Raw genomic sequence first — 14401 nt, forward strand, 5'->3', positions numbered from 1 at the left:
ATCATTTGTCATTCATATTTTCATTTGTAGGTAGTCGTACTGTTTTACGAGGTGTCTACAAGAAGGTATGATGAATAATGTTGGGATTGTTTTGTATGTATTTTGGTCTCGACTGTGTAGTGATAGAGGTCGTGTTACGGTCAGGTACAAATTCTGATACTCAAAAAATGGGAAGTAAATGTTGATCTAAGGATAGTATGCAATTCTATCGAGCTCACACAGCTGTTATTATACAGGAGCCGTGTGGCGGGTCGTGAAGTGACTGCCCTGGAGGCTTCGTTGGCGTGGGCGCCGGCCAAAGTGCTGGAGTCCGCGCACGAGGCCGAGGGACCGCTGTACTTCATTACTCTCATGCTTGTGCTTTATCCACACGCCAAGTAAGTAAAACGAACAAGTTAATATGATTAAGCGTTGAGACACTTTGTAGTGGTTGTTTTAGGTAACAAACAAATGAATGATGCCTGTTGTTCACTGTTCTAAGTATTATATAATATTTGACTCTTTTAGATGGTGACAGCTTCACACCTTTTTTTTCTTCCGTCGAATCGACGAAAGTAGACTCGTATCTTAATATCATTACCTTTAACTTTTATATTATTATAACCATCTTCATCAACTATGCAATACGATGAAGCTAGACAGTACGCAAGTTGTTCCTTCCCCCGCTAGATGGCGCGCACTGAAGGTGGAGCAGTTGAAGCGGCTGCTGATGGGGTCACGTGCGCGCGGCGCACCCGCCGGGCCCGCCGTGCGCGCTCGCGCCCGAGCACCGCGCCGTCAAGCAGTGGGCCGACTACAAGCCCTACGCGCTGTTCGTCGCCATCATCGACCAGCTCTACAATGTCATGTTCAAGGTACGGTGTGACGTTACAAATTGTTTTATACTGAACCTCAGTTGCGGTTAGATAGGATAGGAAGGACTTCACACAAGGCAACAGACGATTAATGTTACTAGAAATTTGTATTCATATTGGTATGTTGTTGGTATAGGATCTATAAAGTTAAGTTTACTATACGTCGGACACGGTTTATAAAACCAAAACTGAACTCTCGGAATAGCCTTACAAAAACAACTGAGACTACGGTGTTTACGCTCTACAGTAATGTACGAAATAATTCTGTAAACATTAGGGCATCTAAATAACAGACAAAAAAATCTAACGGGTCCACATTTTTTATCCTCGTTACATTTTGTTTTCAGACCGTATCAGCGACAACTGTAGACCAATGGCCATTAAAACTAGCAGAATACATCAGACACAACGACGAGGCTAACGCCAAGGCAGCGGAGCGCATAGTGACAACTTTAACGGACGAGCTCCTGCCTTGCGCGTCATTCGCGGAGTTCTGCGACGCGGCCGGGTTCCTCGAGCTCATCCCTGATCCCGACGCGTTCCTGCAGGCACTCATCGACGAGCAACCGTGAGGCCGGCTCCGCGTGCCGCACTGCCTCAGCTACAACGGATGCATGGCCTGCTAACCGTCGGCTATAGGTAGTGATCGTCATGAAATATAGTGGTTTAATCCATATCCAAAGTGCACGACAGAATTCGGACTCACATCAGTGTTATGTGCTTGTATCTACTGCTTTTAAATTGAATCCTATATCTCATGTAACTGAATCAATATGTAACTAGAAATTGTATTTAATTAAATTATTCTACATGTATCCCTCGTACGCTTTGGTAGTTTGACAATTCAATATATTCGGTGTTTTGTTTGGTTAATAAATAGTTTCAGCTTCAAATGATTTGTTTTATTGAAGTGTTAATTACCCTTTACATCTTTAAATTCGAATTTTCACAAGTAATGAATATTGCTGTTATTATACGCTTAAGGGTCAAAACTTATGGTTTGTTGTTACATATTTAAAAAAGAGTAGTTTGTAAAACTGCGTATACAGCAAATTCGGAAATTATTCAAAAACCTCTAGAATGTCCAAATGGAATATAAGAACATATTAGCTACATTTTAGTCGCAAATATACCACACCTGTGTGTAGAGTGACTTATTTCATAAAAGTTTACCATCAGTTAATTTCTCACAGTTGTATTAGTCATACGTACACATCCAGTTAACGTTTACTACAAATTGCCTAAACGTGTTTATATTCTACGGGAACGCCCACGCTAGGTGCAGGCCACTTACCAACGCCATAGTTGAACAATACAGCTATTCAAACAGCACGCGCTCTTCACAACACAAGTATTAAAGCTCTCACAAACTGGGTAATACATTGCACTTGTCACAGGCGTGACACTGAGGATGGACCTTGACATGTCAGAGGCACATTTTTAAAGTTGCGCAGGCTGATGTGTCGTGATTAGAGATCGACACGATACTTGCGAAAGATCCGGTTAATGGAAACACTAGGATTAGGTTTGGAGGACAACGATGTGGGAACTGGAATTTAGGGTTAAGGTTTTTGCACGGATCACATTTGGAATGACATCATGACTCGATCGCAGACATGTACGAAAAAATCGTGTTATTCACGATCCGTAGTGATAATGCTACGTACGGACATATTATCTGATCCTTGTGCATCTCAATATAACAATTTAGTAGGTATTTACCACGATAGTTCACGATATTTATATTTTTACAGCTCCAGACGTTTGTCAGATTACAACTGTGTCGAATTCTCATTACAAAAGTAACGCCTATTCGCATGCGTGGGTAGTTTAATATTCCGCGACCTTTTCTCGATAATTCATACATAATCACATACTGCGCGCATTCGCGTTATGTATTCCAGATGCATGTCATTAGTTAATCTTTTGTGCGTCGGCGACAATGCTTTTGCGATGCATATGTAATGTGATTATACTTGTAAATACAGGTTTAAATGGTACTATTAGAGTGTGATGGGAACGCTTGCACAATGCGTTCATTTTATTTCTTCTTTGAATGTGGGAGTTAGGGCTGTCATCTAGATAAGAGAATACATACATATACCGGGAAAGCATATACATGTAAGCAGAGCCCTGGGACTCTGCCTACATATGTGTATATGCTTTGTTTATCTGGATAAACGCTAGCGTATTTTAATATAGGTGACCCATATATTATATCGACAATCAATAAGCATTTTTTTTAAACCATAAAACTTCCAATACTGACAACCCTAATTTGAGGTCATGACATAATGTCATTGATGATCAGTGATGGCGTGTTATGACGAGGCTGTTGTCATCACGACCCGTGTCAGTCTCGTATACAAGACAAATGGGATGGTTAATTGCAACTCGCTCGATACTAATCGATTACCAACACTTGACATTTCGACCACCCCAGCACATCTGCTAAATGAAAGTTATGCATCGCTGCTGTCGTCGTAAAAAGTAGTTTGAGGTTCAAGGTCTTACTGTGACCAGTAGTGGAATTTTATATTTTTGAGTAAGTAATTATAATATAATAATTTATATTATATCAGCCCTGTATTATATAAGTACTGTCCACTGCTGAGCACGGGCCTCCTCTACTACTGAGAGGATTAGGCCTTATTCCACCACGCTGGCCTAGTGTCTATTAGTACGGATTGGTAGACTTCACACACCTTCAAAATTCCTATAGAGAATTTCTCATATGCTTTCACCATGTTTTCCTTCACCGTTAAAGCAAGCGATAATTCACAAAGAACACACACATATTTTTTAGATAAATCAGAGGTGTATGCCCTTGATTTGAACCTGCGGACATTCGTCTCGGCAGTCCGTTCCAAAACCAACTAGGCTATCGCCTTGTGTAATTGACAGGTCTAACAGAAGGATTAATACACGGAAAATTATGGATAATTTTTAGATTTTTCTTTGCCTGATCACGGCGATTTTATCATTATTTATTACCTCATCTCGTATTCCAACAAGGACTTGTTTATTTTGAGATACAAAAAGTACGAGTTTCCATTCAAGTATTTTAAATATTATGGGCATAAGTAAAGTTTGTACAGTATCCACGCAGATTCCAGCATGGGGCGGAATAGTCCGCTTAACCGTGAGAACTCAGCACGCAGTGTAGTCACACTTCCGTCAACATTAAGTTCTATAATCGTTCGCTAAAACTATATTAGTTTCAGTATGTTGCATAACAAAAATTATAGGTTAAAATAAAAACAAAATAATAATTAAAATGTTTATATTAATAACATGTGAGATATTTGATTAAAGTATAAACTTAATATTATCCTCACATAATCACATAGGCACAGGCACTCAAGTATGGACATGTTATTTTGTATACAACACGTGACCGCGACCGCCGCTTGACGAACGGTTAAACTGCGGCCGCGGCGTTAATATTATCTTAGATATAGTTTATTCACAATATAAATAGACTTACACTTACATACCCTAGGTTTAATTATGCTACAGGTCACTTATCGTTCATCAGATTGTGTCGATCGGTTCGGAGATATTGTTTTTGTTTCTGATGTTTCTGACAAAGTAGGTAAGCACACAGTTCTATTTATACCAAGCCCGCCTCGAATATAAGCTCGATATTCGACTCACGCATACTTGGGACCAAGAAAAGATAAATACTCTGTTGTATATAAATAAAGCCTCCTTTACATTTTCCCAATACATCACCCAAAATATTTGGCATCGAACAAGACCGATGGCGCGATCTTTCACAATATTTTAATATAAAAAAATCTCGTTGTACAAAGTATGCGCGAGGCAAATGAGACGGCGCGAGTGTCGGTGCGGTCACCGAGTCTGCTTAGAAGTCGTAGGAGCCGCTCTCGCCGGCCTTGCCGATGCGGAAGATGAACCTGTACAGCGCGCCGGCCACCACGCCGCCGATCAGCGGGCCCACCCAGTACACCTGCAACAGGGAAAGGGTACATTAAAATCTGCAATGCTTAAATACGGGGTTATTTTAGTGTGCGTGCATATTATCGCTGATGCCTCCCATTTAGACAAATGAATAAAATTTTCAAGCAGACTGATCCAATAACAGCTGTTTTCAATAAACTATCCCAATGTCAATTTTCAACTCGATTCCGAGAACGAAACAATCAAACTCATGTCAACAAAAACTTTGTTCTGATTGGTCCATTTTTGAGATAGATCGAAAAAAGCGATTGGGATTGTTTATATTAAAAATGGCGGTATACTAAACTAAACATGTCGAGACATTTTAATTTAGAATTTTATAACAATTGATGCCATAACTCATAATCTATAAAACCTCAATTATTTACACAAAACTAATTTCTATAGTTCTCGCACATCAAATAACCATCTCGAAATACCGAATAACAACCGACCGACTAATTTCATGACCTAATGGATCAAGAACTAGTTAAACGCGTGAGTATTTGAACCATAAAAACTATGTAATGGCTTTTGCCCTTTGATATCAACTGGCAGAGATTGACGTGTTTCCTAAGCCAGAGGATCACGAGATCTTTGGCCTTAGGCTTTCGCCAATTTAAAGACTAGCTTTGCCTGGTATTGCTTAACCGAATCTCAATACCTGGAGGCTTTTAAAATTGCTGTGGGACCAAATAAAAACCGGAGTTAATTTTTTATGATCTTTGCGCAAAACCGATACTGTGCTTTGTTTTAGTAACGTACTGTAATTATTTTGAAAAGTTTCTAGTAATTGTTTCTTATTCAATATGTTCACTACTTATATTTATATGCTACTGGGCCGTGAGGCTTTCCCTTTGGATTTAGATTTACCTAACGTCTACATAATTAAGTTTGAAATCTACGTAACATAACTTGGATAATGCTAAGTCACTTGCATATTATTTATCGATTACACAACCAGAAGGAAGTTAAGTAGATAACATTAGCATAAAATTAGGTTTTTCCTACATAGATGGCTTTGTTTTGTAACGCGTGGATAATTCAGTAATGATCGAGATAAGCGTAATGGCACAATGAATCTTACAACAATACTGTCTACTTTTATTTAAATGATTTTTTATGTTACTTAAAACTAAAAACGCATTGCCGATTTCGAAGTTAATACAGCTAAAAACCTTACTGAACGCATGCTTTATTAAAATCTTCATCACCTGTTAATAATTTTATTTGTTATATGAAATAAACATACTCTACATTGTCATAGTTTACACGACATATTTAATTTTATTACACACATGTCATTGTACAAATTTAATCGACCTTAAAAACAACTGCGTAATCATTTTGTTCGAGAAAATTTCATGTGTTTATTGCATGAATATTTATTGTAATAATATAATAAAATAAAACACTTTTCGCATAATGTATTGTGATTTAATCGTTTAACTTAAATGTAGCGTAGGGATCACCTGACTACTTATCTTGGGACAAAAGAGATTTCCGGGGAGCAGCAGAATAATCATAACATTACAAGTGTTATTCTTGCCATGTTGTATTTAATATGAAAAAACTGTCAATTTGAATGATCTTGGATAGTAGTATATGTAATTATCTTAGCTAATTTCTATTATAAATATATAAAACTGAATGAAATTTGATTGTAATTGAGTACTTAACCCGTGGAACCATAAGTATTTTCTGTAAGCAGGTTTGTATAGTCACTGTTTCGTGTACCTGGGTGTTTAAATATTGACCCGAGTTAAAATAAATTTAAAACAGGACGTTAACGAATACGACCTTTGCGTGATGTTTACTAGTAAATATCTTAATGGAATAAACTGATATTTTACTTTGTAATACATTATTGTATTAACATCACGTTATAAAGTAAAAACTTAACTTGTGTGGAGAAATCATTTACTTAAGTAATGTTATGTAACAATATGCAGTGTGCTCGTCTAATTAATTTAAAGAAGAATATGAGGTATATAAGAGAGTAAATATAATTCTTTTGTAGTCCAAATATATAATGTTGTATATAATAAAATCATGTGGTTAATTTACTTGTCGCAATAGTTTCATAAAAATACTAGTAATGCACCTCTGCAATTTAGGCAAGAGGTTTTTTATCGAAAAACGAGATGTTATGTAAAATTATTATTATGGTTTATTAAATTTTATTACATTTAGTGATATTGATGGTCGTTGTTCCATATGCTGCGCAAATAATATTTGCCACAAATGCCACTAGACTAATGGGTTAATAAAAATCAGACGTGAGAAACTAATCATTTTATGAATGTTACATGATCGGATAGATCTACGAGTTGGCGACTATAGTCCAGTGAAGATTGTATGTTTGTACATAATTTAATGGTTGTAGAAGTTAACCACGGTCATATACTAAAGCCATGTTAGATATAAATACAATAATAATCATATTTTTAAAAATGCCCGCAAATGGTAATAAGTATCTTTGTTCCAGTGATCGTGTTACAGACTTGAACAACGTAAATCCCATTGCAATCACGTAATAAACATTCCTTTTTTCCGCAGCATTGAATGTCTAATTTCTGTTTAATAATCACAGCAAATTCCATTTGAAACTAATAGCATTAGAACAATCTGGATTGGAGGATCACGTGAGTAAAGTGAAAGCATATTACGTATTGGTCTTTGATTGAACTTATGATTCCATAATGCCATTCGTATGCAAATCATTAAGAGGTCCGCCGCGAACACTTGATGATGTGATTTATGTGACGTATTGAAATTGGGTCGTCGGGCAAATCAAGATGGTATTTAAGTGCGCGCATAATATAGTTCAGAGTTAATTAAATATGTTAACTAGTAACTACAACTAGTTTTAATAGAAATGTCAAATTCGCTGTTTCATTCATGTTAATTATTCTACATAAATCGGTATCCTTCAGTCTTTTTTTAATGGTACAGGGCAAATGAGCCTACGGTTCACCTGATAGTAAGTGATCACTGCCGTCCATTAACATCTGCAATACCAGGAGGCATAGAGATGTGTTGTGATGTTTAGGTGGGAATACGCTCTTTTTTTAAGGTTACCAGGACGTATGTGTCCAGAAATGCTGTCTAATAAACTTAGCAAAACATACTAAGTAACTGTGTACCACAGAATCCTGATTTATCATCATCGACATCGTGGTCAGACGCAAGATGTTTACTGCTGAACATGGTGGTGGCTCCAAAGATTTCCAGAGCAACCTACATCGAATCCTGATTACACAGATGTAATTAGCTATTAATCTACCTTATTATGGATTACACTTCCTCATGGAGCAAAGGACGTTCGATAATACCCACACACGAATATTAAAGTAACTGTCAGACTTACCCAATGCGAGGTCCAGTCTCCCAACACTAGAGCTGGTCCGAAGGAGCGGGCGGGGTTCATGCTGGAGCCGGTGAACGGAATCTGTTCAACAGACAAGCGTACTTACTTATTACTGCCCTCACTTATATGTACAGTGTCATAGAGACGATTTGATAATTCAATCTACTGTAGATTTATATTTGAAGGGAACAAAAACAAAATGTCATAGAGAATTTGATAATTTACTCTGCTATACATTTATATTTTTTATGGGAACAAAAACAAATTGTTTAGAGGTAACTCTTTTTAAAATAAAGCTTTTGTAATTTGTGCAGTAGTTACTTCACATCGAACACAATAAATATAATTAAAATAAGGGTAGATAATAGATATTAACCGTTCTCTTTTTAAGACGTGTGTTTTTCAGAAATTGAATGGAGGTAGATCCATGGAGTTATAGGTTTAGAGTAATCCTGTAAATAATATTGTACGTACGACGGCGGCGTGGCAGGCGGTGATGCTGAGCCCGATGGCGAGCGGCGCGGAGCCCTTGAGGTCGGCGCGGCGCCCGTCGCACACGCCCATCACCACCAGCACCAGCACGAACGTGATCAGCGCTTCGATCAGCAGCGCCTGACCCACAGTGGAGAGTTAATCATACGGAATCATAATAATATCAGCCCTTTTATTATATACTCGCCCACTGCTGAGCACGGGCCTCCTATACTATACACAATACACACATGATTTTAGAAAAGTCAGAGGTGTGTGCCCTTGGGTTTTGAACCTGCAGACATTGGTCTTGGCAGTCTGTTCCACACCCAACTGGGCTATCGCCGCTTTCGATACGGAATCATACTACACCAGAATATTTACTATACTGTTAACAGAATTTTAGAATGTTTGTTATGATTCGTTGTTTAAATTAAACTATTTTACGGACTGGGTCAATCCCCCGATCAATCCAATGACCATGAAGGCTGCAAAGTCTTCGAAACGTCGGGAGAAAAGTAAAATATTAAAACCGCGATAAAATCCGTAAAATAGTTTAATTTAAATGTCTAACATTCGCGTAAACATAACAAATCATTATGATTCGTTGTATTCTGATCACAGGCATAGATTCAGCGTGGCCCGCCTCTATTTAAGTGATGCCCATCTTGGGTGGCTGAGGTAGCTACCTCACCATCTACCTAGTACGACTAAGAACTAGTTACTAATTTTAAAATAATAGAATTTAAAATTAAATATTTTTTCGATTTAAAGGTGAAAAATTATAAGAGTGTAACATTCTCTTACCTGAGGGTCAGTAATTCCAGGTCCGGGCTTGGTCAAGCCGAAACCACCCACTCTGTTTTCAGGGATAGCCAACTGTAACGAAAATAAGTTTTAATCATAATATTTAAAGGTGATCAGTGAATTGTGATCTAAGAATTCCAATCTATCTTCATTATGCGATAGAGCGAAAATGTTTTAGAGATTCTAAGCAACCATATTAGGTTCCAAAATTTTTTAAAGTAAGTGAAATGGTCTTATTCGCACTAGGCCATGCTGGACTAAAGTCTAAACCCTTTTCAGTAATAAATGCCTATTCCCAGCCATAAAATAACATTTAATATAGGACTGATATTATTATCTTAGAGAATAATATCGCCTCGCAGCGAATAAGTTTCCTTATCGTTCTATAACAAGCGCGAAAACTATAAATTTCACCACCGTGGCAGTAGCGTTTGCATCCATGCCGATAACAAAGAACTTTATATACTTTTCTGATAACGTGTTAGGCCAAACCGCTCCTGATTTATAAGCAGGTAGAAATCTAATTTCCGTTGCAGTGTTTCAAAACAGCCATCGAAAGTAAATAGTTTTACAAGACGCAAAAACAATTGCTAATAAATAACTAGTAGCCATTAAATAAGTTAAGACATGGTCGTTAAATCGCAGATTAAATTATCAATCCGTGATCGCTATGCAATATTGAAGTGCGGTAACATGCAAATAAACATTCGTGATCGGACGAATCGATCGTATCCCATCAGCAATGTTTGCTCGACAATTAGAGGCTATAAGTAAAATGTTACACTTGTTACGTCGCGTGGTAGATTCTAGGATAATGTCCATTGAGCTATATTCATACATAAACGGCCTATTCGATACAGAATTTATTAAACAGAACTATTTCAGTAGGTATGTATGTTTCGAAGACTAAATATCTTTTAGTATTTTTACAATCTTTGTTCTTTTCGTATCCGCGTGTTTTCAATCGTTTTTAAGACATGAACCTTGTATTATGTAATGTATCCGTTTCATCTGGATATTACCTGGTAGTTTGAAGCTGTGTGGATCTCACATTTCCTTTATTTATTGATACATTGCAAGAGGTAGCGAGTTATCAAAATGTCGACGACTTTAAAATGAGATTACATTCCCACGTGCCAAGTTCATAAAGATGCCACGCGCTTTGAAAGCTTAGTTTCACATTTGAGAGGCACAGTGTGTGGACACTGAAGGTCGTGTGATTTGTTCGTTTGCAGTAAGATCATCAGTGTCACGGCAAGCGAGACACTTTTCAATCGTGTATGCTCCCAGTAAGGAGATTAGAATGTTAATGTGGATGTTGCGCCTTGTTAGCGTAGGAAAATGGCGCGAAATCGCAAATTAAACGTAGCAATACCGTATATGTCCTATGTGATCTACATTTATTAAATGGACACGCATCACATACCTTCAGGGAAGGGTGAATGTAAACCTGATGACTTCCATTTAATGTTAAATGATGTACATCTATCTTGATGTGCCAACTGTCCATAAATTAAATTTTAGACAAATCCCATGTAGCGAATTATATGCTCTCAATAACAGCGTTTGTATTAGAACTACATACCCTGATGAAAGCAGCTCCGGCGATGGCTCCCAGCGACTGCACCACGATGTAGAAGATCGCCTTTAGCAGTCTGATGTCCCCAGAGACGAAGAGACCTGCCGTCACCGCTGGATTGATGTGGCCACCCGACACATGACCGATAGCCTGTTGGCAAAACAAAAATATTTTTTAATAATACATAATTCAAATTCCTCCCTATAATATGCTTGACAGCATTGCAAATTTTGACTTAAGGCATTTATTTTTTATTCGAGTGTTAGTTTTATAAAATTGCAAAGAAAGAACAATGTTTCTTCATGTAGTCAATGAAATTGATGAGATGTTTGACATGTGGGTGTAAACCCTGTATCTATCGGTTACAAATGACTTGCCGTATTGTAACATTTAAATTTTTTAAAAGTCTTTTATAATTATTTAAATGTCGAGAGGATTTCGCTACAATATTTATAATTGAATGTTAACCGCGTATTATCTTTAATCTTATGGTGAGGTTCTCAATCATTATGCAATTATAGCAAAAACAAACCTTAACTAATGAGATGCAACTTTAAAGGAGATAATCGATTTAACATACAAACTAAATAACGGAACGGCATTATAAGTCGCAATGCAAAGATTTAGAATTATATTTAAATTATATCACGATGGAGTAACAACTCAAATGGTTGGTATTTAAACTCTTGTATGAACCAGCGGACGAGAACATGCTATCTTCAGAAACAAGATAGTATTTAATTATTTCGGTGTATCGCTATCCACTACTGAACATCTTATCATGAACGTCAACCATCCTATCCGCTAGCTGTCCCGTTTTTCAGGTCCTTTACCTATTAAGACCTTCCATATCCTTTCTAGAACATACCTTCAATAATTATTATGTAAATTTCTATGCACAACAGAAGGGTCATGCAGGTATTGTCGTATTTTAATCTTTACGAGTTACACGACTATTTAGAACCTATGCCTTCAATTACATGTATAATTTCGTGACTGCATAACGCGTGAGCACTGATCAGGGCCCGCACCGCCGACCTCCCTGACTCATCCGCTCTGTTAACATTATGTCATAGGTCAAGTAAACAGTAATTAATACCGAAATGTCACGCGAGAGCAGTTAGCGGTATGTTTGATGCCTTCTTTTTAGGTAGGTCATGAACGATGCAGATCATTTTGCAATTGGCTTTACGAAAGGTATGTAATATAAACGTAAAGATTTTATTTTCTTTTTTAATTTTAACCACAGTATTAAAAACGCATTTACAATATAAAGTAAGGAACGTGCTCAAGTTGCTGACGAGTTAAATAAAGTCTTCCAAAGAGTCTTGGTTATCTATATCAGTTCTCTCAAAATCGCGGATTTAGAGTAGCATTCTGTAATACATATGAAGACAAGACAAAAATAAAATAAAAGTAGACTAGTATTGAAAAGCACACCTATCTGACCTTCACCTTGCGATTTATAAAACCTTGAAAGTCGTCAACCTATCATTTGCAAATCAATTCTTGAATATAATTTGTGCATCGTTAGTCATTTAAACAACTATCAATTTGTTGGCACAAACTTTGCTAAGTTGCCATTAATATTAACACAATTTTAATATTCACAAATTATATACGTACAACGCCATTGAACCGTCACGAATGGCGGTTGGGTTTTTAATATGATGAATTAAACTTATTACACTATTTTGGTTGCGAGCAACAAACATAAAGCCTTATTAACTGAATATCGATTAGAAATTCTGTAATCACAGGAATCGGATTATCCTCTGAATGTAGGAGTCAGTAAAACTTTGTTGCGGCCGTGGCATTGGACTATAAGCCATTTAGTTATTAGCGTTACGTTTTATGTTTATAAATATTCATGCGACGTGAATCATGGAGACCTCGATCGCATTATTTTAAATTAATTAACACGATAAAACTATGAAATGTCAATGTTTTATGGTTTATGTAGATTGTACAGCGGTCAGTGATAAGCAATGAGTGCATGTTATAATTATGTGAATTCATATGGGAGCATTCTCATAAATTAATCATTTTTTTAATTACTTGATATTATAAATGACTTTAAACCATAAATGGAATGGACATGCGAGATATAACAACTATTTCTGATTCTTCTTTTAATACCTCGTTCCAATTAATACGAGTAGGTAGAAACATAATACGTATTAAATATTTCTGTATAATATATTATATAAGTAGGCATTTATTTTTATAAATGGCAACATTCATAAGTACATGACAATAATCAGAAGCATAATTATTTTTGCCATTATTCTGGAACCATTATTGCATTTAATAATATTATTACTTACCCAAGAAATATTTTTTATTTATCTGAGTGTGCTCGCAGACCCTACCAGACAGATTGGCGCGTCAGATTAATGAATAAAAAAAATCAGAAAGATTGATTCAGACACGAGAAGGATGGAATAATTGTTATTAAGTAACATAATAAATTCATAAGATGAAATGATAATATATTTTATTACCTAATTACCTATGCAATATACGTACGCAATTAAAATAAGTATTTTTCTTGAGTTAATGAAATAAGTAGTATAATTTACTTATCTTGCTATATACCAGCAGGCTGTCTAGATAAAATAGAATATTACAAGGCGTTATAGTCAAGGAATCATACATAAAGGGCGAGTACAGAATTCTGATATAGGCGGACTATACCGATACCTAAGCGCTGGCGCCTTAGCATTAAATTCCTGTGGTTTCTGATGTTTAATAAATCTTCCAGGCGATGGTTTGTGGACCTGCTTGTTCGACGCTGTTTCGATAACATTGCAGGCAAACAGCGGCTAATAATCTAATAATAGTGTTTTAATTTCAGTTAAGAAATTGTAAAGCTTTTATCCTATGTTTATAAACCGACTAGCTGACCCACTGACAGTTTTGTAAAATTCATATTGTCGTTAAGTTCTCTTAAATTTTCTAAATTTCCGCGCAATTTTTGAATTTTATTCTTTCATAAGAACCTACTCCTGACAATAACAAACACAACAAAAAAAAAATAGCAAATCCGGTCCAGCCTTTCACGCGTGATGGCGTGACCAAGGGAAATAGGGATTCATTTTTATATAAATAGAATACAGCGGTATTTCGTTCGAAACCGCCTTTAAACATGTTATGTCCTAAACTAAAGCGCGTCAGTGAGATCCTTTCATACATTATTTAATTACACAACGCAGTTAAAGTTCAATGTTTAGCTCAAAATTAATGACATTTGTATGTCATGGCCCCGTGTTTAGCCGCCAAAGTACTTGTACATAATGTTTTCATTATGTAATTAGCATACACACGTGTGCGTCTGTAGTTTTCTTACAATGGATT

The 14401-nt window shown here is 36.5% G+C and overlaps 2 protein-coding genes across 7 annotated transcripts in view; one reads left to right on the top strand and one right to left on the bottom strand.

Annotated features, from left to right (window-relative positions):
- Nucleotides 1-756: 756 nt before the first annotated feature.
- On the top strand, nt 757-1747 carry LOC119191058 (protein purity of essence-like). The gene is made up of 2 exons (XM_037444878.1): nt 757-854; nt 1202-1747. The coding sequence occupies exons 1-2, from the start codon at nt 846-848 to the stop codon at nt 1424-1426; spliced, it is 234 nt and encodes a 77-aa protein (XP_037300775.1). The 5' UTR covers nt 757-845; the 3' UTR covers nt 1427-1747.
- A 2373-nt stretch (nt 1748-4120) lies between these two features.
- Nucleotides 4121-14401, bottom strand: part of LOC115452228 (aquaporin AQPAe.a) — a 70157-nt gene continuing 59876 nt past the window's right edge. For all 6 annotated transcript variants that reach the window (XM_037444883.1, XM_037444884.1, XM_037444879.1 and 3 more), the window contains 5 exons: nt 11051-11194; nt 9466-9537; nt 8662-8799; nt 8188-8268; nt 4121-4827 (listed from right to left, as the gene is read on the bottom strand). In XM_037444883.1, the coding sequence (XP_037300780.1) occupies nt 4723-4827; nt 8188-8268; nt 8662-8799; nt 9466-9537; nt 11051-11194 (540 nt within the window). In that variant the 3' untranslated portion in view covers nt 4121-4722. The remainder of the gene's footprint in view (nt 4828-8187; nt 8269-8661; nt 8800-9465; nt 9538-11050; nt 11195-14401) is intronic.

The sequence above is a fragment of the Manduca sexta genome, chromosome 28 (genome assembly GCF_014839805.1).
Source record: "Manduca sexta isolate Smith_Timp_Sample1 chromosome 28, JHU_Msex_v1.0, whole genome shotgun sequence".
Taxonomy (NCBI): Eukaryota; Metazoa; Arthropoda; class Insecta; order Lepidoptera; family Sphingidae; genus Manduca; species Manduca sexta.